The sequence below is a fragment of the Cebus imitator genome, unplaced genomic scaffold, assembly GCF_001604975.1.
Source record: "Cebus imitator isolate Cc_AM_T3 unplaced genomic scaffold, Cebus_imitator-1.0 Scaffold169, whole genome shotgun sequence".
Taxonomy (NCBI): domain Eukaryota; kingdom Metazoa; phylum Chordata; class Mammalia; order Primates; family Cebidae; genus Cebus; species Cebus imitator.
The window spans coordinates 65,969-93,723 of record NW_016107484.1 but is presented as its reverse complement, the minus strand read 5'-3'; the positions used below and the strand labels follow the sequence as shown (position 1 = coordinate 93,723).

At 47.1% G+C, this 27,755-nt stretch overlaps 1 protein-coding gene across 3 annotated transcripts in view; it reads right to left on the bottom strand.

Moving 5' to 3' along the window:
• P2RX7 (purinergic receptor P2X 7) overlaps positions 1 to 23,997 on the bottom strand; it is a 41,497-nt gene extending 17,500 nt beyond the window's left edge. Inside the window, exons 1-8 of one of the 3 annotated variants that reach the window (XM_037744190.1) lie at positions 23,734 to 23,997; positions 14,796 to 14,964; positions 13,591 to 13,693; positions 9,788 to 9,860; positions 7,553 to 7,649; positions 4,823 to 4,903; positions 3,743 to 3,872; positions 2,739 to 2,875 (exon numbers count right to left, since the gene is read on the bottom strand). In XM_037744190.1, coding sequence (XP_037600118.1) covers positions 2,739 to 2,875; positions 3,743 to 3,872; positions 4,823 to 4,903; positions 7,553 to 7,649; positions 9,788 to 9,860; positions 13,591 to 13,693; positions 14,796 to 14,833 — 659 coding nt within the window. In that variant the 5' untranslated portion in view covers positions 14,834 to 14,964; positions 23,734 to 23,997. The remainder of the gene's footprint in view (positions 1 to 2,738; positions 2,876 to 3,742; positions 3,873 to 4,822; positions 4,904 to 7,552; positions 7,650 to 9,787; positions 9,861 to 13,590; positions 13,694 to 14,795; positions 14,965 to 23,733) is intronic. The other 2 variants (XM_017544250.2, XM_037744189.1) reach the window with 2 other exon arrangements.
• Between the last annotated feature and the right edge of the window lie 3,758 nt (positions 23,998 to 27,755).

Genomic DNA, 27,755 nt, shown 5'->3' with positions numbered 1-27,755 from the left:
AAACTTCTTAACAATTCTCTGATGTGGTTGTACCATTTTACACCCCCACCAGTAGGAGAGTTCCAGTTGGCCTTCTCCTTGTCAACAAAAGAATGATACAGGGCCAGATGCAGTGGCTCACTCCTGTAATCCCAGCACTCTGGGAGGCTGAGGCAGGCAGATCATGAGGTCAGGAGTCTCCACTAAGAATACAAAAATTAGCTGGGTGTGGTAGCGGACACTTGTAATCCCAGTTCCTTGGAAGGCTGAGGCAGGAGAATCGTTTGAACCCATGAGGTGGAGATTGCAGTGAGCCGAGATTGTGCCATTGCACTCTAGCCTGGGCAACAGGGTGGGACTCCATCTCAAAAAAATAAAAATAAATAAATAATAAAAAAGAATGATACAGTAGAATGAACAGAAGGAGTAGGATCCTTAAGGTAAGAATGGGACTCACTGGAACAATAATAGATGACTTTGAAAAAGAACCAAATAAAAATCCTAGAAATGAAAATTACAGGCCAGGCACAGTGGTTCACACCTGTAATCCCAACAGTTTAGGAGGCTGAGGCAGGCGGATTGCATGAGCCCAGGAGTTTGAGACCAGCCTGGGTGATACAGTGAGACCCCCTTTCTACAAAAATTTTTTGAAAATTAGCTGGGCATGGTGGCGTGCACCTGTAGTCCTAGCTATTCAGGAGGCTGAGTTGGGAAGATCGCTTGAGCCTTGGAGGCAGAGGTTGCAGTGAGCTATAATCATACCCATTCCACTCCAACCTGGGTGACAGAGTGAGAGTCTGTCTCAGAAAAAAAACCATGATAACCAGAGATATTTTTTATTATTTATTTATTTTTGAGACAGAGTTTCGCTATTGTTACCCAAGTTGGGAGTGCAATGGCACCATCTTGGCTTACCGCAACCTCTGCCTCCTGGGTTCAAGCGATTCTCCTGCCTCAGCCTCCTGAGTAGCTGGGATTACAGGTGCACACCATCATGCCAGGCTAATTTTGTATTTTTAGTAGAGACAGGGTTTCTCCATATTGGTCAGACTGGTCTCAAACTCCTGACCTCAGGTGATCTGCCTGCCTCGGCCAAAGTGCTGGGATTACAGACATGAGCCACTGCACCTGGCCAACCACACATACTTTAAAAAATCTGAAAGCATATGATAGAATGTTCACAACCTTCGATTCAATAAGTCTAGAAGTTTATCCTAAGGAAGTAACCTGAAATTCAAACAAAAGTTTATGTGCAAAGATGCACACTGCAGTTACTTGTAATAGAAAAACTGGAAACAACTCAAATATTCAATCATGGAGGCATGGGTGAGAAAATCATGAGATGGGAACGAAGGGATGGAGGGTGAGTGTGGGGTCAGGGTGATGTTGGCTAGAGTTACGCGGCACCTACTATCAGCTGTGGGTCTTGGGCAAATCATCTTCCAGGAACCATAAAAATCTTTCTTCCAGGGTTGTTGGGAGATTTAGGGATGATGATGCTGATTGCCTGTTATAGAAAACCCTCCCTGGGCCAGGTGCCATGGCTCACGCCTGTAATCCCAACACTTTGGGAAGCCGAGGCAGACAGATCACTTGAGGTCAAGAGTTCGAGACCAGACTGACCAACATAGTAAAACCCTGTCTCTACTGAATATACAAAATTTAGCTGGGTGTGGTGGCACATGCCTGTGGTCCCAGCTACTTGGGAGGCCGAAGGATTGCTTGAACCTAGGAGGCAGAGGTTGCAGTGAGCTGAGATTGTGCCACGGCACTCTAGCCTGGGTGACAGAGTGTGACTCCATCTTAAAAAAAAAAAAAAGGAAAAGAAAACGCTTCCTGAATTGTAGCAGGTGTTATTTGTACACCCACACGATGGAATGTTACAGTCATTAGTGTGATGGTTACAAAGCATTTTGAGTGATTGGGGCATGAAAAACCCCAGGGAAAACCAAAGTATACATATGCTATGATCTCACAGGAGCCTCATGAAATAATTGGTATAGATGAGGAAAATTTCTCTGACGGTTATCATTGATTATTTCAGGGTAGGGGAATTATGAGTCATTTTTATCTCCCTCTATGCTTTTCTGTTTCCCATTAGTTTTGTTTTATAAAAAGGGTGCATCCTTCTGTTATCCCAGCTACTTGGGAGGCTGAGGCAGGAAAATTGCTTGAACCCGGAAGGTGGAGGCTGTAGTGAGCTGAGACTGCGCCACTCCACTCCAGCCTGGGTGGTGACACAACAAGACTCTGTTTCAAAAAAAAAAAAAAAAGTGTGCATCTCTGAGAATTTTTTAAAAATGCTGAAAATTCAGTCACCACCTAGTTTTTATTAATTAATTAATTAATTTTGAGACAAGAGTCTTCTTCTGTTGCCCAGACTGGAGTGCAAAGGTGCAATCTTGGCTCATTGCAACCTCCACCTCTCAGGATCAAACAATTCTCCTGCCTCAGTTTCCCAAGTAGCTGGGATTACAAGTGCGTGCCACCAAGCCCGGCAAATTTTGTATTTTTGGTAGAGACAGGGTTTCGCCATGTTGCTCAGGTTGGCCTCGAATTCCTGACCTCAATTGATCAGCCCGCCTTGGCCTCCCAAAGTGCTGGGCCAACAGCCGTGAGCCACCGAACCTGGTCTAGTTCTTAGAGAAAGTCTTTTTTTTTTTTTCATCTTGTTGCCTTGGGAACCAAAATTAGTCTCACCAGCTGCTGGGGTTGTGATTCAGCTACTGGGCGAGTCTGACCCAGGACCCTGGAGTTACCTGAAGTTGTAGCCAGGGTACAAGGACACGTTGGTGGTCTTGTCATCAAGGCGACGGAAGCTGTATTTGGGACGGCAGTGATGGAACCAGCGGTCTAGGTTGCAGTCCCAGTAGATCTCAATGCCCATTATTCCGCCCTGAAGGAGTCAAGAGACAGTCTCTATGGCTGCTGGGAGTGACTTATGCAACCGCCAGACATTTCCCTGCACAGCCATGATCGCTCAAGGTTTTTAGAGGAAAAAGTCTGATTAAAGAACCATATGTACTACCTCATCTAACTCGCATAAGTGTCACTGTGGCAGCCACAAACGCGTCTCCTCACTCTCCCCACTCCCATCAGGGACACACCACCGTTACATTCATTGTCCTAAAATACTACTTTCAACAGATCATTCCTGCACTCAAACAGCTTTAATGCCCCCCACACCCCCATTAAAGATCAAGTCCAGGCCGGGCACGGTGACTCATGCCTATAATCCTAGCCCTTTGGGAGGCTGAGGCAGGCGGATCATGAGGTCCAACGTTCGAGACCAGCCTGGCCAACGTGGTGAAACCCCATCTCTACTAAAAATACAAAAAAATTAGCTGGGTTTGGTGGCACATTCCTGTAATCCCAGCTACTCAGGAGGCTGAGGCAGGAGAATCGCTTGAACCTGGGAGGTGGAGGTTGCAGTGAGCCAAGATTGTGCCACTGCACTCCAGCCTGGGTGACAGAGCAAGACTCTGTCAAAAAAAAAAAAAAGAAAAGCAAAAGAAAATGTGCCACTAAACTTTGGTAACTTGTTACAGCAGCCACAGGAAAGGAATACACCAAGTAGGTCTCACTCCTAAGATTGTTTCGGGATTTGATGAGGTAGCGTAGGTAAAGCCCTTGGCACCGTGCGTGGATTTACTAAATGCTCAGTAAATGTGAGCCGCATTATGAAGACCCAGCGGCCCAGCCTCTTGGTATTTGACATTCTCCATCTCCAGATACCCCCACCCCACATCCCAGTGCCACCAACCTGAATAGCCACATCTGAAAAATTATCTCCTGTTTCTCGGAAGATGTCTCCTAGTCGGAAAATGGGACACTGTGGATTCTGAGTCTTGTGGAAGGTACAAGTGATGTTTAAACCTGGCAAGATGTTTCTCCTGTGCATAATTAAAAGCAAACGAACAAATAAACACCTCTTTTGAAAACAGACCTGTCTCTTGGCCAGGTGCAGTGGTTCATACCTGTAATCTCAGCACTTTGGGAGGCCGAGGAGGGCAGATCACCTGAGGTCAGGAGGCCGAGGCCAGCCTGACCAACAGGGAGAAAGCCCATCTCTACTAAAAATACGAAATTAGCTGTGTGTGGTGGCGCATGCCTGTAGTCTGAGCTACTCGGGAGGCTGAGGAAGGAGAAGCGCTTGAACCCAGGAGGCAGAGGTTGCAGTGAGCCAAGATTGTACCATTGCACTCCAGCCTGGGCAACAAGAGCAAACTGTCTCAAAAAAAAAAAAAAAAAAAAAAAAAAGAAAAAAAAAAAAAAAAAAAAAAAAAAAGAAAAGAAAAGAAAAGAAAACAGATCTGTCTGTTTCCCAGAAGTGAGCCAGTGTGGTAGAAAGGTTCCATGAAAAGCCCCAAGTGATCCCCGCCTCCTGGGACCCTAGGGCAGTGGCCTCTCACATTGGACCAGGGTTGGCCTGTGTGACCAATAGCATATGGCGGAAGTGCTGGAGCCTCGCTCCCAAAGACTGTGGCTTCCATCTTGATACTCTTGGTTGCTTGCTCTGGGGGAAGCCAGCCACATATCCCAAGGACTCTCAAGTGGCTCTGGGCGAGGTTCACTTGGTGAGGAACTGAGCCCTCCCACCAACTGTGGAGAGCTTGGAAAAGCATTCTCCAGCCCCAGTCAAGCCTAGAACTGACTGCAGCCCTGGTTGACAGCTTGGCTACTACCTGACAGACCTTGATTCAGAACCAGACAGCAAAGTCATTCCCAGATTCCCGACCCACAGACACCGTGGGAGACAATAGGCGTTTGTAGTTTCAGGCATCTGAGGTTTGGGATAATTTACTACGCAGCAGTAACACAGCCAGGCAGCCTGGGCACTTACGTGGTGTAGTTGTGGCCAGGGAAGTCGATATTATTCTTGATGAGCACAGTGAAGTTTTCAGCACTGTTCAAGAGTGCAGGGCTGGGAGAGAGACATGCGAAATGGCCGTTAGCGACTGCAGGGACCAAGGGAGTCCGTGGGCCAGTGGGACCAGAGGCTTCTGGTTTCTTGGTTTGGTCTTTGGGATGAGCGAAGAGAAATGGATACACCAAGCAGTGGGCAATGCATGCTGAGACTCTCCACAAAGCATTTCCAGCTTCTCCAAGAAGAGTTTCTCCCTTCTTGAGATCTGATGTGGTTTGGCTCTACGTCCCCACCCAAATCTCATCTCGAATTGTAATTCCCATGGAGGCGAATGAATCATGGGAGCGGACTTCCCCCTTGCTGTTCTCGTGATAGTGAGTGAGTTCTCACAAGATCTGATTGTTTAAGTGTGTGGCACATCCCCCACAACCCTGCTCCTGCTCCATCATAGTAAGATGTGCCTGCTGCCTCTTCGCCTTCTGCCATGATTGTAAGTTTCCTGAGGCTTCCCAGCCATGCTTCCTGTTAAGCCTGTGGAACTCTGAGTCAATTAAAACCTCTTTTTTTCATAAAGTATTCAGTATCAGGTAGTTCTTTTTCTTTTGAGATGGAGTCTCACTCTGTCACCCAGGCTGGAGTGCAGTGGTGTGATCTTGGCTCACTGCAACCTTCACCTCCTGGGTTCAAGTGATTCTCCTGCCTCAGCCTCCTGAGTAGCCTGGCTAATTTTTGTATTTTTTAGTAGAAACAGGGTTTCACCATGTTGGCCAGGCTGGTCTCGAACTCTTGACCTCAGGTGATTCACCTGCCTCAGCCTCCCAAAGTGCTGGGATTACAGGTGTGAGCCACCACACCCGTCTAAGTAGTTCTTCATAGCAGTGTGAGAACGGATTAATACAAGACCTGATGGCATTTACTGTGACACCTCTCACACTGATATAATTATACATTCAGGTATGTACAGTAGTTGGGACTCACTCCATATCTGGGACTTGTATATTACCTAAAATTTAGCAGCCTCTTGTGCATAGTTACATATGAAATAAATATCAGACACCTACTATGTGGTGATAGATGTGTTCAATGAATGATTAAATGAACTATCTTAGCTAATTCATATGATATATGAGAAACTGAAGTGCAGAGAGTTGCTTGGCCAAGGCCACGTCAAAATCTAGCCCAGAGGCAGGCACACTGGAGATGCACGGTTTATCTGATGAATGAGTTGATGGCAGAGCTGGAACTGAAACCACAGCCAGCCAAGGGCCACTTGTCTTGAACCAAGGACTACTTGAATGTAGGCTGCTCTATCTCCCAGAGCTGGGTGATTCTTTCTATGTCAAAGAAACTTCCCTGACCTAGAAATGAACCTGAGTGGAGCTGTTAGCGATTGAGGACCATAGGGGGTGACGCTTCTGAGTGCATCCCACCCTGACATTGGGAAACCTTCACCTCAGCCTTCTACAAGCCAGCGTGGGGCCGTTTTCTCTTTGCCCACGGATGCTGAGGGAATGATCCTGAATCACACTGGTCCAGAACTGCACTGTTCAATATGGTAGCCATTGGGCATGTGTGGCTATTTAAATTTAAATTTAATTAAAAATTCAGGCTGGGAGCAGTGGCTCACACTTGTAATCCCAAAACTTAGGGAGGCCAAGTAAGGAGGATTGCTTGAGCCCAGGAGCTCAAAACCAGCCTGGCAACAGAGCAAGACCTATCTATCTATCTATATTTTAAAAATTTAGTAGTCACATTTCATGTACTCAGTAGCCACATGTACCTAGTAGCTACCCTATTGGATACCAGATATACAAAACATTTCTATCACTGCATAAAGTTCTATTGGACAATGCTGGTCAAGCACCATCACACTCCTAGGGGCAGATTGTGTGTGTGTATAAGCCAGGCATGAGGCTTATTTTACAATAACTTACAAGTATCATCTCATTTAATCCTTACCACAGCCCTATGAGGTTGGCAAAATTATTATTCTGATTTTACAGATGAGGACACTGAAACTCAGAGAGGTTCAGCCACTTGCCCAAGGACACACAGCAAAAATGTGTTAGAGCTAAGAATTGAATCCAGGTCTTTCTAACTATTCCCTGCTGAAATACATCAGCCCTTGTGGCTGCTGAGATTTAACATCCTGACTTTGTGTGTTGACAACAAGAATCAATACAGGGGACCACCAAATCTGTAGGTCACTGTGAGCATTTAATTTGAGAAAAGGTCCTTTCCCTCTCCCTCCCCTCCTTTGCCCTCACCCCTTCTCCTTTTTCCTCCCCTTCCCCTTCTCATTCCTTGCTTCGTCCTTCCCTTCCATCTCCTTCCTTCCTTCCTGTTCTTAGTCACTCAGTATGGACACTGGCAAGTCAGAAGGGCCCCTGCTGTGGCACTAGAGGAGGGGTCTGGAGGTGCCCTGGAAGAGCTGGGGGAGGGAAGGGGGCCAGGGACCCCCAAGGATGCTCAGGGTAGTAGCTATGTACCAGCTGGTACAGAATTATTACAATAGTTTACCAACCACCATGGCCCTCCCAGAGACTCTAGTTTGTGCCAAGCAGTGTATCCAGAGCACGGGGTCCCCAAGCCAGTAGGACTCAGGACTTTGCAGGGCTGTGCTGAGACGGGAAAGCCCAGGCAGCCTCAGCAAGGCCTTATCTGACCGCTGCTGAGGGCCATGGTCTGTCTCTCCGTGCGACTCACCGGGGGGCCTCTTCCACGGCCTCAATGGGGCACCAGGCAGAGACTTCACAGGTCTTCTGGTTCCCTTTATACACTACACACCTTCCGGTCTGAATTCCTGTGGAGGTCAAAGCATCGCAGAACCACGGATGTGAAAGGACTGTGGAGAGGATGTTCTCCAGGAGGGATGTCATTAACTCGACCCAGGCTAGAGATGAGGCTTTGACCAGGCTTTCCAACCCACGCAGTTCAGCTGCCCTCCCCCATCCTGACCACGACTCCAGCATCGATCAACCCATCCTAATCACAACGACTCCAGCGTCCATCAGCCCCATCCTAACCATAGCGAACACAAGGCAAAGCAAACGAGCAAAACATTGGACGGCGAGCTTCCTAATAAAGATCAGAGAGAACACAGAAAGACTGTGGATTCTGTTGGCTCCTTTTGTTTCTTTACAAGAAAAGATGCCCCTGAGGGGAGCGGAACAGGTGTATGCTCTCAGTATAAATGGACTAGAACATGGCCTCTTAAAGGGGCACAGGTCTCTCAAGGGGTACACAGCCTGTTCAGCATTCGCAAAGCCATGAAATAAACATGGCACATCTTCCTGGAGTGTTAGGATGATTAACCAGTTTCCGAGAGAGAAATAAATAAATAGTGAGCAATGTTAAAATAGCCTTTGTATCAACTCAAATACACATATAGTGTGGAGTAGCATAAAATAATGGTTATATCTCTTTTTGTGTGTGTTTGTATTATAACCACTGATTTTTTTTTATTGTTTGCAGTATTTTAAAAATTGCCCTGTGCTTTTTTTTTTTTTTTTTTTTTTTTTTGGAGACAGAGTCTTGCGCTGTCACCCAGATTGGAGTGCAGTGGCGTGATCTCAGCTCACTCCAACCTCTGCCTCCCAGGTTCCAGTAATTCTCTTGCCTTAGCCTCCCAAGTAGCTGGGATTACAAGTGTGCACTATCACACCTGGCTAGTTTTTGTATTTTTAGTACACCACCATGTTGACCAGTGTGGTCTCGAACCCCTGACCTCAAGTGACCCACCTGCCTCACCCTCTCAAAGTGCTGAGATTACAGGCATGAGCCTCTGCGCCTGGTGCCCTGTGCTTTTTTAAGTTAAAATATGAGATAAAGCAATTCTGTAGGTATTGCAATAGCATGGTTCTTAGACATAAATAAAATCAAAAGAAAAATAAAATAATACAAAAAAAATTTTTATTTTATTTATTTATTTTTTTTGAGACGGAGTTTCATTCATGTTACCCAGGCTGGAGTGCAATGACACGGTCTCGGCTCACCGCAACCTCCACCTCCTGGGTTCAGGCAATTCTCCTGCCTCAGCCTCCTGAGTAGCTGGGATTACAGGCACGCGCCACCATGCCCAGCTAATTTTTTGTATTTTTAGTAGAGATGGGGTTTCACCATGTTGACCAGGATGGTCTCGATCTCTTGACCTCGTGATCCACCTGCCTCAGCCTCCCAAAGTGCTGGGATTACAGGCGTGAGCCACCACACCCGGCCTCTCAAAAACTTTTTTTAAGTAAAAAATAAAAAATAAAAAAATTCTGCAGGTTAATGTGGGTATTGCTTCCAGGTGCCCTGTGTGTATAAGTTCATGATCCTCAACCTTTGAGGAGATTCAGGGGGAAAGTTTAGAAAACGCAGATGATGCTGTGGGTCATGTGATTTTTCTTTTGAGACAGAGAGTCTCGCTTTGTTGCCCAGGCTGGAGTACAGTGGCACGATCTTGGCTCACTGCAACCTCTGCCTTCTGGGTTCAAGGGATTCTCCTGCCTCAGCCTCCTGAGTAGCTGGCACTACAGGCAAGTGCCACTACGCTCAGTTAATTTTGTATTTTTAGTAGAGATGGGGTTTCACCATGTTGGTCAGGCTGGTCTTGAATTCCTGACCTCATAATCTGCCTGTCTCAGCCTCCCAAAGTGCTGGGATTACAGATGTGAGCCACAGTGCCAGGCCAGGCCATGTGATTTTTCTACCAATGAGAACCCTGAACCTGTGAGGCTTTTTGGAGCTTCTCTCACTGGGAAACTGGAATCATGTTTACAGTCACCAGCTGGTCTGTTGAGGACAGAGCCAAAGTGTGGGCAGACTCGCCGATGGCTTGGTGATGGCGGAAGAAGGCAGCTGAAAGCAGAGGCTGAAGCCCTGAACTGGGCATCGCAAATGTCACCAAGATGCCAGACCACCCATCCCTAGGGCCTCGGGAAAAGAAGCAGAAGGTACCTTTGCTCTGCGGGTCCATCCATCCCTTTTTACAACCCCGGTCGGAGGAACAGAGCGTCCTGCGGGTGGGATACTGCAGAGAGAAGGATGAGAGAGTGGCAGTAAATGGCATGTGTTACCAAGACATGGAGAAGTGATTTGATGTCCGCCAGAATGTGCAAATGAATGTTTAGAGCGGCAGTACTCAAAATTGCCAAAACATGGAAATCATGCAAGTGGCCACTGATGGATGAATGGACAAATAAAATGTGGCACATTCATACACAGAATCTTATTTAGCCATAAGAAGGACGAAGCGTTGACACAGGCTACAACACGGATGAATCTCAAGAACGTGATGCTAGGCCGGGCGTGGTGGCTCATGCCTGTAATCCCAGCACTTTGGGAGGTCGAGGCAGTGGATCACAAGGTCAGGAGTTCAAGACCAGCCTGGCCAAGATGGTGAATCCCCGTCTCTACTAAAAATACAAAAAACATAAGCCGAGCATGGTGGTGGGTGCTTGTCATCCCAGGTACTCAGAAGGCTGAGGCAGAGAATTGCTCAAATCCGGGAGGCGGAGGTTGGAGTGAGCTGAGATATGCCACTGCACTCCAGCCTGGGCGACAGACTGAGACTCCATCTAAAACAAACAAACAAATAAAACCATGATGCTGAGTAAAAGAAGTCAGACACAAAAGGGCACATCAGGTAGGATCCTATTTATAGGAAATGTCCAGAACAGGCATCTATAGAGATAGAAAGCAAATTGGTGGTGGCCAGGGACCACGGGAAGGGGAGAATGGGGAGCGACTGCTAATGGATTTGGGGTTTCCTTTGCGGGTGATGAAAATGTTCTGGAGGCTGGGCACAGTGGCTCATGCCTGTAATCCCAGCACTTTGGGAGGCCGACGCAGGCAGATCACCTGATGTCAGAAGTTCGAGACCAGCCTGGTCAACATGATGACACCCTGTAGCTACTAAAAATACAAAAATGAACTAGGCGTGGTGGTGCGCACCTGTAATCCAAGCTACTAGGGAGGCTAAGGCAGGAGAATTGCTTGAACCCAGGAGGCAGATGTTGCAGTGAGCCAAGATTTTGCCACTGCACTCTAGCCTGGGTGACAAGAGCAAAACTCCACCTCAAACAAAATAAGAAAAGAAAAGGGAAAATAAAGAAAATATTCTGGAATTAGACAGTGGTGATGGTTGCACAACTCTGTGAATATACTAAAAACCACAGAATTGTATACTTTAAAATGGTGGTTTTATGGTATGTGAAATATATCACAATAAAAATAAATAAAAATGGGGAAAGCAGAGTTCTGGGCAGCCAGGGATCACTTTCAGGGATGATGGCTGGGGTGAAGGACAGGAGGCCTGGTCCAAGTAGCCCTGTGGCTGAAAAGACTGAGTAGGGCAGACAGGTGCAGAGACTCAGCAGGACAAGTGGAACTGAGGGACATTGGCCAGGACACTCACCTGGCCCAAGAAAATGAGACCAGCTGGGTCTCAGGGCTGAATTATAGAACATGGAAAAGAGAAATGAGCTGCCCTGGTCATATGCATATTTCTCTTCCTGTTTTCTTGGGAGCAGGCTGCATGTCCAGTCTTGGGGAAACCAGAACATGGCATAGATGTGAAAATAGCCTCTGTGTCTGGGCGCAGTGGCTCACGCCTATAATCCCAGCACTTTGGGAGCCCAAGGTGAGCAGATCACCTGAGGTCAGGAGGTCAAGACCAGCTTGACCAACATGGAGAAACCCTGTCTCTACTAAAAATACAAAAAAAATTAGCCTGGCATGGTGACACATGCCTGTAATCCCAGCTACTCGGGAGGCTGAGGCAGGAGAAGCACTTGAATCTGGGAGCCAGAGGTTGCGGTGAGCCGAGATCGCACCATTGCACTCCAGCCTGGGGAACAAGAGCGAAACTCCGTCTCAAACAAAAAAATAAAAATAAAAATAAATAAAAGAAAAAGAAAATAGCCTCTGCTCCTTGTCATCTGTGCAGTTTGGGGTTTCTACAGGGATTCAGGTCAAGGACCTAGTTCTTGGACCCAGATAAACCTGGTTCAGCAGTAGCTGCACCATTTTCTAGCTGAGAGACCTTGGCCAACTCACACTCTTCTCTGAGCCTCAATTTCCTCATTTGTAAAAGCAGAGTGAACAGAGTTGTCTTGCGTGGTTGTTGTGAAGATTAAATGAGTTATGAAAAGAAAGGATTTAGAACACAGTACATGCTCAATGAATGTTTCTTATCGTTTTCAAACTCTCTCATGATCTCTTCCCAGTCTGCCTTGTCACCTGGCATGCCCCTGATCTCCTGTGATTCCCCAAATTAGACTATGAACCTTCGAATGCAGAGCCCAGGTCATATGTTTGTTCTCAGCCCCATTTTACAGACGCACACAACTTGGCACAGAGAGGTGAAGAGTTGCCTGCCTGAGGTCACAGAGCTAAGAAGTTTAAGTTTTGAACCTTCAGCAGTCTAGCTTCTGAGCCCAGGGTCTTAATCTCTGGGCTATCCTAACTCTCTTTTCTTCCAAGTCTCAATAACTCCAAAAATGTCTTTTGTGTACACGGGGGTGGTGTGCGGTGTATGGTGTAGAGATGACCAGAGAATGGGACAAAAGAGCCAGGCGTGGTGTCTCACACCTGTAATCCAAGCACTTTGGAGGCCAAGGCGGGTGGATCACCTGAGGTCGGGAGTTCAAGACCAGCCTGACCAACATGGTGAAACCCCGTCTTTAAAAAAAAAAAAGTAAAAAAAAGAAAAAGAAAAGAAAAGAAAACCAGGGCCCCCAAAGTGGATTGGAGATGGAATACTGCTAGGAAGCGAGGCAGAAGGGAGGGCTTGGCTGGCCTGGCTGTCAGAGATTTCATCTGAGCAGCAGGGATCGTTAAGGGGGGATGAGGACAAAACAAACGTAGAGAGCTCTCCTTTTAGGGGAAGTGTTATCAAGATACACACCAAGGGAATGTTATCTTGGTTCCGAGTTTGGGTACAAATGATGTACTTGAAGACAGCATTTTTACCCAGAGCTCCTGGACACTCAGGAAGCTAGACCTTGTTGCCAGAGTGGGCCTGTGAGCAAAGCCCTACCGGCAGGGCTGGTCCTACTCATCAGTGGGGGACCTGGCTGGGTATTACCAGTGCTGCTGCATCCCTCAGTGTTGGGAATGGTCCCTGGTAGAGCACTGTAACATTACCTGAGAGGGGAGGCTGGAAGGTTGGGAGTTACAGGTAATGTGTAACGGTAACATACCGGTAAAGATAAACTTAGAAGAATAGCTGATTTTCATCTTGAAGAGCAGAGAGCAGGATGGTGAGGTACAGAATAGGACAAATACAGTTTTTGTTTTATTTTGTTTTTAGAGACAAGGTCTCACGATGTTGCCCAGGTTGGTCTCGAACTCCTGGGCTCCAATGGTCCTCCTGCCTCGGTCTTCCAAGGTGCTGGGATTATAGGTGTGAGTCATCACACCTGGCCCAGAATAAAACAAATATGATTTGATAGGGAAGAAGGTTTTCCAGAAAAGGGCAGCATTGTGGAGAGGGCAAAGCCAAGTTGGGAAAGACTGTCTGGGGTTGTGGGGAGTCATGGGGGCACGTGTGCCTGATGCAGGGACTGAGGCGCTAAGAAGTGGGTGTGTTCTCTCCCTTCCTTCCACTCAGCCCAGCCCGACCCTACAAAAGAGGCAGGTGCTCAGTAAATATTTGTCAGCTCAAATACACCTCAGGGTCCTCATTTCTGCTTCTTCTGACCTGCACCTCCCCCAGGAACTCTTACAGCCCGACCCACCACTCCTGGTCCCCTCCTTACCTCAGGACACAACCCCTGCTCCTGGCCTTCCGTTTTGAGAAAGTTGGTCATCACGAAGAAAGAGTTCCCCTGTGGAGGAGGAGACCCTAAGGCAATGCAAGGCCTTTGAAAAGAGAAACTACTTAATTATAATAATCCAGCTTGCTAAGTGCCTGGGGGTGAACCTCTCCACTTTTCTAAGCTTCTAGAAATCAGGGTCTGTGGGCAACTTGGAATATGCTGAGGGCTTAATATCAAAGCTGGAGGAGCAGCCCTGCTGAGCTGAGGAAAAGCAAAGGAACATTCGAATGGATTGAGGAGTCGTTTACCAATGCAGTCCCAAAAGCAGCCTTTTCGTACTTTTTTACACAGTAAAATCTCCTTAAATTGAAACTCAAGAGACCTGGGTAGGCGATGGTAGGGGAGCAGCCTTTGTCGGAACACCGTTCAGATGTTCTCAGACTTTCATTAAGGGGCACAAGGGCATCCCACCGCCTGAGCAGTCACAGGATTTTCATGACACACTGTTAGAAGCAAACAGATAGCAGCTTGGGCTTTATGGGTTTTTTGCAAAGTGTTTTAGCTCCCTGAGGCTGCAAATGTGCCCCTTTGTCCCTCTCACACCCTTATCAGTTTTTTTTGGCCTCCTCACCCTAGTTTAATTTCTCCTTTTTGGCAATGTTGCTTTCATTTCCTCTGCTTTCAAATTTAGTCAGTCACACGCCTTCTCTCTGTGACGGACGCCTTCCTCTTTTTGTCATTTACATCCTTTCTTTGTGCAAAAATGTACCCAAGAATGGTCTCCTGGAGACGTTTTTGATAAAATGCCACACAGACAATCTAGAAGGGCTGGTGCTCTTCAGTAGAAAGTTCTCCGTCCTTCTGTCTCTAAGCAGACTTTGCTGGCTTGCTGGCTGTGCCTCTAGAGAGCTGCGATACATCAAGCGTGAGTGAATCGAACCCTGTTCTCAACGCACACAGGACATGCTGCTATTCTGGGAAACCCTGCAGGACTTCATAAAGCAAAGAATCATCTCTGAGCTGCTGGATCTCACCCAGTTTTGCAATTTTTAGGTTTTCTCAGTTGGGATGTTCACAGAGCTTTTAAAATAGGGCCAACGTTTTTTTTTTTTTCTGGAGTGAGGCTCTAGATCCCAGGGGAAAGGGGCAAGGCCCTGGCGACGGTGACCAGCGGCGAGCCTGGGAGAATACTACAAGGCGCTTACCTGCAATGGGAAGGTGTAGTCTGCGGTGTCAAAGACATGGTGCACCGGCTTCTTGACTCCGTTCTCCATGATCTCCTCTTTCACCTCTGCTATCCCTTTCACCTTGGTGTGCACAGAACTGATGACAGACTCTTTCCGCTGGTACAGCTTGTCACTCACCAGAGCAAAGCTAAATGGCAGACACAGGAAAGCATCAAGGGGAGGCATAGCACAGCGGGCGGGATGCAGGCGCTGGAGGATGCAGGCGCTTCCATTCCAATCCTAGCTTTGCTGTGTGACGTGCTTCCATGTGACTTGTTTTCCCTCTCTGCACAGCGGGAAGAATAGTCATACCTGCCTCATGGATTGAGAGGATGAAATGAGAGATGTCTGCAAACTCCTTTGCCCAGTATCTGGCACATAGTGAGCACTTGCTACAGGAAAGCTACTGCCCCCAATCCTATTCTTTAATAATGCTTAACATAGGGCTGGGTACGGTGGCTCATGCCTGTAATCCCTGCACTTTGGGAGGCCAAGGTGGGCAGATCACCTGAGGTCAGGAGTTTGAGACCAGCCTGGCCAACATGGTGAAACCCCGTCTCTACTAAAAATAAAAAAGTAGTCAGGCATGGCGGTGGGTGCCTGTAGTCCCAGCTACCTGGGAGGCTGAGGCAGGAGAATTGCTGGAACCCAGGAGGTGGAGGTTGCAGTGAGCCGAGATTGCACCGCTGCACTCCAGCCTGAGCAATAGAGGGAGAATCTGTCTAAAGAAAAAATAATAACAATAATAATTAAAATGGTTCAGAGCTTCGTCAAAGGCAAACAGGGAATGAAAATGAGTTTGCCACTTTATCTATCAGGGGGATACTGTCAGGGGAAAGTGACTTTGCAGTGTCCTCCCTTTCAACATTCTAATGTCTGTCCCAAAAATACTCTCCTGATCTTGTCTGGTGACTGAGACAAGCCATGTCACCCCTTCAGGTGGTAGGTTTAATCCCTGAATGAAGAAAGAACTCCCAGCCTCCCTAATCCCCATGACCGCTTGTTCTAAGATGCTATCATGTCGTCCATTCTATAGAAGGCAAAGCCACTAGTGCCTAGAGCTAAGAGGGCTGTGAAGAACCTGGGGATTTCACTGGGATGGGCAGGATGGGTAAGTTGTGGGGGCATGGTGGTGTGCGCCTATAGTCACAGTTACTTGTTAGGCTGAGGTGGTAGGATCCCTTAAGCCCAGGAGTTGAAGACCAGCCTGAGCAATGCAGTGAGACTCCAGTCTCCAAAAAAGAAAAAGAAGAAAAGCAAAGCTCAAAAGAGTCTGGGAGGTAGAAGAGAACCGATGGGAGAGAAGCTAGGGCCACTGGTACGGTGTGGCAGTATCCCCACCCAAATCTCATCTTGAATTGTAGCCTCCATAATTTCTATGTGTTGTTGGGGGGACCTGGTGGGAGGTCACTGAATCAGGGGGGTGGTTTCCTCCATACTGTTCTCGTGGTAGTGAATAAGTCTCATGGGATCGGATGGCTTTTTTCTTTTTTTGAGATGTAGTTTCCCTCTTGTTGCCCTGGAGTGCAGTGGTTCACTGTACAGTGAACCATGAGAGCTTCTAGAAACATGAGTCAGGTGGTTTCACTTCTCTGCATAAAACTTTTCAGTGACTTCCCATGACACTGAAAATCAAATTGAAACCCTTCCCCTGACCTGCCCTCAGCTCCGGCTGCCCCCTCCTCTCTCTCCAGGTTCTGGAACATGCTGTCCTTGCTGTTCCTCTTCTGTTTCCAGATCTTTGCATTTACTGCTCTCTTGGTACCATGTGTCCAGTGGCTGGATTCTAATCCTCCTACGGGGTCACCTCCTGAACTGGGTTATCTCTGACCTTCCCCTCAAGCTCTATCACATCACCCAGGTGTCAAAGGTGGGATGAGAATGTGGCAGACCTCATGTTTCTATTCCTCTGAGGACAGTCAGGGGCAGGTGAGGCATGGTGGCTCACACCTGTAATCTCAGCACTTTGGAAAGCCAAGGTGGGTAGATCGCTTGAGGCCAGGAGTTCGAGATCAGCTTGGCAAACATGGCAAAACTCTGTCTCTACTAAAAATACAAAAACTGGCTGGGTGTGCTGGCGCACACCTATTATAATCCCAGCTACTCGGGAGACTGAGGCAGGAGAATTGCATGAACCCAGGAGGTGGAGGTTGCAATGAGTCAAGATTGCGCCACTGCACTCCAGTCTGGGTGACAGAGGGAGACTCTGTCTCAAAAAAAAAAAAGATGGTCGGGGCAGAGATGCCACACTTGGATTGGATTGAGATTTGCTCCTCCTGGAATCTGGTGCCTCCCTGGCCTCTGTGCTGGGCTCACTTCTACTCAGCTGGAGGAGGCCCAAATTCACAGGTGTGTGGCCATCCACTGGGAAACAGGTGTCCACCAGGAGCTCCATTTTAACAGCCACAAACTAGAACAGCAGCACCCTCTCCACGGCAACAGCCAGCCTGGGACCAGGAATGACAGCACAGGCTCACTGTTGGCGCCAGTGGAGGCTGACTGGGCAGTGGGGCAGCAGCAGCTGTGAGTGGAGTTTGTTTTCCTGTGTCTCTCTCAATCCTCCCTGGTCTTCTGTGGCTGCTGGAAAAGCTTCTGTGAGGACTGGTCTCCAGGGAAGAGGGAAATCTTCCCAAGAGAATGTAACCATCTTTTATTCCTTTGCTTACAATCTTCCCATGGCTTCTCAACCCACTTGGAATAAAATCAAAAGAATTCTCCAGCTGGGCACAGTGGCTCATGCCTGTAATCCTAGCACTTTGGGAGGCTGAGGAGAGTGGATCACCTGAGGTCAGGAGTTCAAGACCAGCCTGGCCAACATGGTGAAACTGCGTCTCTATTAAAAATACAAAAATTAGGCCGGGCGCAGTGGCTCAAGCCTATAATCCCAGCACTTTGGGAGGCTGAGGCGGGTGGATCACAAGGTCAAGAGATCGAGACCATCCTGGTCAACATGGTGAAACCCCGTCTCTACTAAAAATACAAAAATTAGCTGGGCATGGTGGCGCGACCTATAGTCCCAGCTACTCAGGAGGCTGAGGCAGGAGAATTGCCTGAACCCGGGAGGCGGAGGTTGCGGTGAGCCGAGATCGCGCCATTGCACTCCAGCCTGGGTAACAAGAGCGAAACTCCGTCTCAGAAAAAAAAAAAAAATTTAAAAATACAAAAATTAGCTGGGCATAGTGGCGTGCACCTATAGTCCCAGCTACTGGGGAAGCTGAGGTGGGAAAATTTGAGCCCAGGAGGTTGAGGCTGCAGCGAGCCAAGATACTACCACACTCCAGTGTCAGCAACCAGAGTGAGACTCTGTCTCAAAAAAAAAAAAAAGAAAAAAAAAAGTAAAAAAGAGTATTCTCCTTTTGCTTTTTTATCAAGGCAGTGCCATCACAGGTGGCTTGGTTTAAGCAACAGCTTGGTGGCAACAGAAACCAAATAGTAGTGAAGTACCAAGGTGAGCTGGCAGCCTCCGTGGGCCCAAGCAGCACATCTGGGGATGAGGAGCAGGGCTCCTGGTGGGACGGAGGAAGGGGCCGAGGTAAGAATAGGAGCTCAGCAATTGCCCAGATACAGTCTCCACAGCCCAGCTGCAGGGATGAGACAAGGCAGGACTAGAAAAGCAGACTTCAGAAATCCCTGGAATTTCTGGGTTTTGGAAGGACCTTGTAATAGATCACTGCTTTTTTGTCTGCCTACCCTCTCCACTTCCTTTTCCCATTTTGTCTGGGAATAGAATCTTCCTTCCTGAGGAAAATCCACTGGATGTGGTTCATTCAGGTAGGGCTCACATGGCTTCCTCCTCTTCTCACTACTTCCTGCCATGGGAGACAGCATATGACCCAGGCTGGCCAATCGGGTGGCACCTTGGCCCTGGTCACAGTGATTGGTTCAGGGATGGATCTGTAACTCACACCTGACCAATCAGGTCTTTCCTGGGACTTTCCTATCAGAGCTATCAGGGAAGACTTGTTTGCTCCTCCGAGGTTGCTGAAAGAAGAGAATGTAAGAGTATCTTGCTACATAAGAGTTGCTCAAGAAGGAAGCCAAATAGAAGCAAATGGAGCCAACGTGTAGGAAGAGAGATCAGCTCTGATGACATAGTTTGAACTCTTATCTTCATCCATGTCCGAGGACAGCACCATCTCTTCAACTGCCCAGTTACATGATCCAATAAATTCCCCATTGAGGCTTTGTGGTTAATGTAAGTTGTGTTTCTGTCACTGCCTAAACAACCCTGGCTAACACAGACCTGCTCAGCATCCTATCTACACAGACCTCCAACACAAACTCCTCTTACAGGGGCATCCCTGCCTCTGACTCCAGATCTGAACTTGGTTGTGAGAACAGGAGAAGCTGAACAGCCTCTTGGCTAATTTCCTCCATAATCAGTCCCTGCTTTGTATCCCATTTTCAACAACTGAGGCCCTGTAGCCTTATCCTGGCTCTTAGTCCTTCCAGCCCCAGGAGGGACAGCTGGCCAGTGACTTGCTGCAGTGTCCTGAGCATTGCTCGAGCCTGTCTGGATTTCCACCTATGGTCCACACCAGTCCTACTTGATGCAAACTACTTCCCCCAATCCCTACGCCCCTTGGGTCTACCCATTCCACAGATGGCTAAGTCATGTTTACATGAACTTAAAGCTTCACAGTGCAACTTAAGGCAGCATTTCCGAAATTGTGTACTGTGAGGCTCCATTTGGCCATTTGGGGAGATCTTAATAGTCCATTAACCAAGAGGAATAAAGCAAAGCTGGCAATAGTTTTTTCTTCCATTTTATATTTTAAAATACAAACAGTGGAGAAACTTTAATACGCAGCTTATCCTCTAAGGTCGGCACTTAAGATGAAATCATGGCTCATCAAAATTGCCTTTGATAAATCCTTAAATTGTCCACAAAGCATAGCAAACACTTCCCACTTGGGTCTGCTGGAGCCAATTTTTCCTCCAGCTCCGGAACAAGCTGCTGTTTTTACAGTTTTGCTCCAGGTGAGGGCGAAGGAGTTGACTTATTTTAGGGGTCACGTGGCTGAAAAATATGTACCTATATTAATAAGTAGAGCAGCAAGATGCTCGCTCTGTGAGAAGCACGTGGGAACGGAGATTGATGGAGGGAAGCCCAGATGCAAGTATCGCATCTCAGACCTACTCCAGGGTTGCTGGATCGTTGCGTTATTGCTGCGGCTCAAGCCTGTAATCTCAGCACTTTGGGAGGCCTCTCTCTCCATGTCCATGTGGAACATGTATAACTGAATTTGGGGGAGTTAAATACATGTAAGTTACGATTTCACCAAGTGAAAGAAAAATATTTATCATTATAAGGTGTTCTCATAGTAATCTGTTTTTAGAAATTTATTATTATTATTATTTTTTGAGATGGAGTCTTGCTCTGTCACCCAGGCTGGAGTGCAACGGCACAATCTCAGCTCACTACAAGCTTCACCTCCCGAGTTCCTGTGATTCCCCTGCCTCAGCCTCCTGAGTAGCTGGGACTACAGGCACCCACCCGCACATCCAACTAATTTTTGTATTTTTAGTAGAGATGATGTTTCCACCACCTTAGCTAGGCTGGTCTCAAATGCTTGACCTCAAGTGATCAGCCCGCCTTGGCCTTCCAAAGTGCTGGAAATACAGGCACAGGCCACCGTGTCCAGCCCAGCATATGTGTTTAGTATTCAATATTTGTTAAACAGTGAACATATGAATCAAATAATAATAATCCTAATAGCATTATTAATAATAAGAAATAACAGTAAGGGAACTAACAAAAATATATGCCATATATTTCTCAAACAGCTCGGCATGTATTAGTTCATTTAATATTCCTATTAACAATTCTCCTCATTTTACACATGAGGGAACCAAGGCTCAAAGAAGTGAAGGATTTTTCAATCCACATTTCCACATCTCAAATCCTGAGCTTATATGTGGTTACTTTGAGGCTCAGACCAGACGATGTATATAAAAATACATACATGTATTTTATACACATACATATACTATTATATAATCAAAAAGGTTTTTTTTTTTTTTTTTTTTTTGAGACAGAGTCTTGCTCTGTTGCCCAGGCTGGAGTGTAGTGGTGAGATCTTGGCTAAATGCAACCTCCACCTCCCAGGTTCAAGCGATTCTCCTGCCTCAGCCTCCCAAGTAGCTGGGACTACAGGTGCGCACCACTATGCCTGGCAAATTTTTGAATTTTTAGTAGAGACAGGGTCGCACCATATTGGCCAGGCTAGTCTCAAACTCCCGACCTCCAGCGATCCGCCCACCTCGGCCTCCCGAAGTGTTGAGATTACAGGCGTGAGCCACCGCGCCCAGCCTCAAAATGATTATTTTAAAAAATAGATACCAGTTATGGAGCTCTTATCCTATGTCAGTTACCATAACAAGGGCTGCTCATGATTTTTTTTGTTTAATTGTCACAACCCTATGAACAGATGCAGAAACTGACGCTCAGAGAAGTTTATGACTTGGCCCAGGAAGACATAGCCAGTATTATGAAATAAGTTGGCCTAACTCTTAGTAAACTACACTGCCACCCTCTATAGATACAAATTGCCTTCATCATCATTATCAATCAGCACAGAGAATAAGAGGCACTCACCGTCAGGGAAATTCAAATCGCAACCACAGAGAACTACCACTTCACACCCATTAGCATGGCTAGAATTTAAAAGACAGACAATCGGCCAGGCAGAGTGGCTCATGCCTGTAATCCCAGCACTTTGAGAGGCTGAGGTAGGCAGATCACTTGAAGTCAGGAGTTCGAGGCCAGTCTGGCCAATATGATGAAACCCCGTCTCTACTAAATTAGCCAGGAGTGGTGACGTACGCCTGTAATCCCAGCTACTCAGGAGGCTGAGGCAGGAGAATCACTCAAGCTGGCGAAGTGGAGGTTGCAGCAAGCCAAGATTGCGCCACTGCATTCCAGCCTAGGCAACAGAGCAAGACTTCATCTCAAAAAACAAAAACAAAAAACCACAAAAAGACAGACGATAACAAGCGTTGGTGACAATGTGGAGAAATTGGACCCCTCATGCTCTGCTGATGGGGATGTAAAAACCTGCAGCTGCTGTGACGTTCAGTCCACAGTTCCACTAAAGGTGAAACGTAATTAACATACGACCCAGCAATTCCACTCTTAGGTACATACTCAAGAGAAAGGAGAATATATATCCACATAAAACCTTGTACACAAATGTTCGTGCAGCATTATTCATGATTGCCAAAAAGGAGAAACAACCCAAATGTCCATCAAGTGTGGGGATCGCTCCCGTGTGAGGCCCCCCGAAAATGGGCCTCACAATACGGAGGGCTCGAGCCCAGACACAGTGTCTCCAGTTGAGGGAGTCGAGCTATCGGAAAGCAGGAACGGAGAAAGACTTAGGTTAAAGTTAAACTTGTGGGCAATCGCCAGATGGCCGTGCAGTCATGAGATGCATTGTGTACGATAATTGAGTTTTCTGCTAAGACATGTTTTACGTATGTGATAATTGAGTTTTCTACTAAGTCATGTTTTATGACTTTGCTGATTTTCTCTAGAAGATAAATGACTTACCCTTAGATGAGATAGTGTGACCACCTGTTCTGGTTAATTAAATGACCTGCCCCTAGATGAGATAGTGTGACTACCTGTTCCGGTTAATTGTTTATCTGACCTTTCCATTCTTCTGACCCTATGATGTTGATTTTTCTACTTTAAAACTTTCTGTACCCCTTTGTCTCACGTAGACACATACCTAAAAAAGATATACATACTGACCCTGAGCACGAATAAAGTTGTTGGTAAAGCATATGCTTTTCAACCCTCCAGACCCCATCTGTCTATCATTCTTTGTCTTCCGTGCACCCCCCTATCCAAGTTGGAATCCTCTTGCAGGTCGAGAGCTCCTGGCAGACGTGTTCCCAATAATCAAGGGATGAACGAGTGGATAAAAGGTGGTCTCTCCATGCAACGGAATATGACTCAGCCATAAAAAGGAATGAAGTATAGGCCGGGCACAATGGGTCACATCTGTAATCCTAACACTCTGGGAGGCCGAGGTAAGCAGACTTGAGTCCAGGAGTTTGAGATCAGCCTGGGCAACATAGTGAGACCCCTGTCTCGTAAAAAAAATTGAATGAAGTATCAACACATGCTACAAGACGAGTGAGCATTGAAAACATGCTAAGTGAAAACAGCCAGCTACAAAGGACCACATATTGTGTGATTCCATTTACGGAAAATGTCCAGAATAGGCGAATCCATAGAGGCAGAAAGTGAATTCATGGGTGGGAAGGAGGAGGAACAGTGCTGGAAATGGTGGCGAAGGAGTGAGAAATTTTTGAGTGGATGAAAATATTCTAAAATTAATTGTGGGGATGGTTGCACAACTCTGAATAATTCAAAAAACCATTAAATTGTATCCTTTAAATGAGTAGATTGTATGGTGTGCAAATTACATCTCGGTAAGTTTCTTTTAGAAAAAATATAAACCAATAAGCAGTGTCTTCCTGACATTGGTGACCTAAAGTTATAATACATTTTCAAGCCTGGTCCTATTCCTCCCAAGCACGGTGACTCAGATGAGAGCATGATCAACAGGCGTGCCCCGAGATCCTTGCCTCCTCTCCGGGAATCCAGGGTGTTGCCCTGAGCTTTCCCACCTTCCCCAGCCACGCCCTGCCCTGCTCGCCCGGGCCGGCCCGGAGTAGAGCAGAAAGGAATCCCACTCGCCGGCCGTGGCTTCTCTCTGCTGCAGCCCGGCCGCGGCGCCGTTTCATCCTGCTGCTACTTCCGCCCTCGAGCCCAGCTTGCTGTGAGAGAGCGTCTCAGATTCCAAAACCATGTGAGATTCAGAATGCGCACCTGAAGCTGCCCCCTGGGGCTTACTGTGCTGTTAATCACTGCAGAGGTCTGGGGTCCTCCCCGCATCCCACTTACCTAACGTAGGAAAAGACGATCACGTGGAAGAACCACTTAAGGGTGCCATAATTCATGCTCTGGATCCGGGTGACTTTGTTGGTCTCATACTGGAAAACATCACTGCAGCTGCAGCAGGCCGGCATGGTGACAGGCTCCCTCCCTGCGCGGGGCTGGACCAGGGCTCAGCTATCCCAGATGGGGCCACAGCAAGCCCCCTCCCAGTAACTGCAAAATGAAACGTACTGATTTTTAGTAGGAGCCTTTAACTTTGAGCTCCTCCAATGACTGCAGAGTAAGGGCGGGCCCTGGCAGTTGCCCCAGATGTGGCTGCAATAAACAAGAAGGGCCAAGTCCTACGGGCCAGGCTGGCAGATGACCTCGCCCCAGCTGGCCTCCCCCAGATGCCTACACAAAGACAGTGTTCAGAGGATGGGCATTTTTAGAATTCTCCCTTTCTCCCCTTTCCTTTTGCTTTTTTGGGCTCATTTCTGTTGGGAGAAAGGGGCAGCCCTGCAAATGTCCCAATACCTGGGGCTTTCACTGTGCCTGAGAAAAGGGCTGAGATCTTTCCATTGCCTCAAGCCCCACTCAGAGATTGATTCATTCATTTCTACAACCCTTTATTCAGCCCCTGATGTATAGGAGCTCTGGGTAAAGGAAGGTCTCCCTCTCTTCTTCCACCGCCCGGTCTGGTCTACAGTTGGCGGGGGAAATTAGATTTGCAAGGGTGAGGGTGGTGGGGGTGGAGGGGCTTAAGTTTTCTACCGGCTTTTTCGTGCCTGACCCTCTGAGTTACTCTCCACCCTGCCCTATGCCCTGGAAGGTCAACCCATGACCTAGACCAGTCAGCCCAAGACGACCAAGAACACAGTGGCAGTCCAACAGAGTTAGGTTTCTTGACCTATTCAGTGAGGGACACCACCCACCAGAAGAGCCACAGCATATCCCCAAAGGAATACAGCAATGTATTAAAGGATTCCCAGGAAAGTGGAATTTAGATAAAATCTAAATGAAGTCATGTTTTGAAAGACTCCAAGCAAAGCAGGTTTGTACAAAGCAGTTGTCTTCAAATCTGGATTGCAAAAGGGTCCCAGGGCCCTGTTTCCTTGAAAGCAACATCGCTAAGATTTATGTCAAATGTGTCCAGAAACGCTTTATCTGCAGCTCTGCTCCTGAGTTGTAAGCTGAGGCTGCTTCTCTTTGTCAAGACAACTTAGGTCCTCCAGGCAAAATTGGAATACTTCAGTCTTAGTCATGTAATCTCAAACAGCAGAGTTTCTGCAGGTCTGTGATTTTAAAGGACAATGTTTCAGCAGTCGCTTAAAGATGCAGGGTTGTATTATTACTTTATAGCTACAGAGAAATAGTGTTCCCTGTTATTTTTGCAGCTGGCATGGTCCATTTCTGTTACTCTAGCCTGCTATGTGGCCGGGTAGATTTTTACTTTTTCAGTCTGAGTGAATTGTGCTTTCCCACCCATCCAAACGCATCAGGGTTCCCCCTCACCCTCTGGCTTCCAGTTCAGGAAACTGGAGAGCAGTGAGGATGGACAGGACTCCCTGGCCCCGCCCTTCTCAGTTGCATATAGGCGGGGCTTCTGGCCACCACTCCCTCCTTTAGTCCTGGGAGTGGTAAGGGCTCTCCACTCTTGCCAGCCCCAGGCAGCTCACTATCCCCTATTGCTTTTTTCTTAACTCTGCCTACAGCTTTGTAAATGCCCCCATCATTAGTTACCCACTTGAGGATGCCATTGCTTTCCTGCTGGGAATCTGAGTGATACGGTTATCTCCATCTGTAAAAAGAGGAGATTCACAGGTAAAGCCTGATGCTTAGAACATAGGCTCTAGGGGACTAATGGCCCGGCTTCCAATCCTGGCTCCACATCTTACCAGCTCTGTGACCTTGCACAGCTCTGTTTATGCTATTCCCTCATTCATTCACTCATTCCCAAGAGCACCATAAACAGGCAGACATGTCAAGTGTCCATCCACTGATGGATGGATACACAAAAGGGAGTCTGTCCATACAGGGGAACATTATTCAGCCGTAAAAAGGAATGAAGCCCTGACCCATGCTCCAACATAGATGAACCTTGAAAACATTACGCTAAGTGAAAGAAGCCAGACACAAAAGGATATCTTTTATGACTCTATTTATAGGAAATGTCCAGAATAGGCAAATCACTTCAGTGTTGCTCTTGCTACCACTAAAAGACAGCTATTTTCTTGTCTTTCTTTCTTTCTTTCTTTTCTTCTTTTTTATTTTTAGACGGAATTTCCCTTTGTCACCCACCCTGGAGTGCTGTGGCACGATTTTGGGTCACTGCAACCTCTGCCTCCTGGGTTCAAGAGATTCTCATGCCTCAGCCTCCCAAGTGGCTGGGATTACAGGCATGTGCCACCACACTCGGGTAATTTTTGTATTTTTAGTAGAGATGGGGTTTCACCATGTTGGCCAGGCTGGTCTTGAACTCCTGGTCACAAGCGATCCGCTCACCTTAGCCTCCCAAAGTGTTGGGATTACAGGCATGAGCTACCACACCCAGACTGTTTTCTTGTCTTTCTGCTAAACTCTTGCACTGATCCCTCATGCTGTCCCCTCTCCACTGCTTCAGTCCTTATCCGCTATTTCACCACTGCCACCTCCACCACTGCAAGGATTCTGTTCTCAATGAGGTTACCAAAGACTTCTCAGTTGCCAGACTTAGTGAATATATTCTACTCCTTATTTTACTTGATCTCTTGGATGCATTCAGTGTCACTGGCCACTTTCTGCTTCTCGGACCAGTTTTTTCCCTTGGTTTCCATTGCTCTCCTGGGTCCCATGTTCTCCTGGTTTCTCATTTATACTTCTATGACTCTTTATCTTATCTTTCTTTTTTAAAAAATTAATTTAATTGATTTATTTTTAGAGACTGGATCTTGCTCTGTCATCTAGTCTGGAGTGCAGTGGTGTGATCATAGCTCACTGCAGCCTCAAACTTGTGGGCTCTAGTGATCCTCCTACCACAGCCTCCTGAGTAGCTGGGACCACAGGCACATGCCACCAAGCTTGGCTAATTTAAAAAAAAAAAATTGTAGAGATAGTGTCTTGATATGCTGCCCAGGGTGGTACTGAACTCCAGGCTTCAAGTGATCCTCCTGCCTCAGCCTTCCAAATTACTGGGGTTATAGGCATGAGCATCCAACGTTTGTCTTCTATTTTTCTGGCTCTCCTCTCCCTGTAAGTATCAGTTCCAGCAAATTGTCTCTCAGCACTTTTTATGTTTCTATCAGGATAGGACAGATTATGCTGCAATAACACAGCATTCTCAGAGTTTCATGGCTTATAACAGTGATGATTTAATTCTCACCCACACTACATGCGGGTCTGGGTCTCCCAGAAGTCTCTGCTGTCTGTAATCACTCAGAGATCGAGGCTAACAGAACAGCCACTGTCTTGAACTCTTTAATGAGAACTCTGGAGAGTCTCACAGCAGCAGTTTAATGTTCTGACCTCGTGATGGAAAGAATATATACATATATATATATAAAAGCTTTGACCTGGAAATGCATTCCCTTCTACTCATTACTCATATTACTCATTGGTCAAAAGTAATCACTTGGTTCTACCCAACCACTAGGGAGCAAGGAAGTACAATCCCCACGTACCTCCCCCACGTATCCAGAAACAGAAAAATTTAGTGAACGGCGCTAATGATTATTGGATCTTCTCCCTGGGAAATTTCATTCACACACATTGTTTTAAGAATAATCAGGCAGGGCATGGTGGCTCACACCTGTAATCCCAACACTTTGGGAGGCTGAGGCAGGCAGATCACCTGAGGTCAGGAGTTTGAGGCCAGCCTGGCCAACACGGTGAAACCCCATCTCTACTAAAAATACAAAAATTAGCTGGGCATGGTGGTGGGTGCCTATAATCCCAGCTGTTCGGGAGGCTGAGGCAGGAGAATCGCTTGAACCCGGGGGGCGGAGGTTGCAGTGAGCCGAGAACACGCCATTACACTCCAGCCTGGGCAACAGAGAGAGAGACTCTGCCTC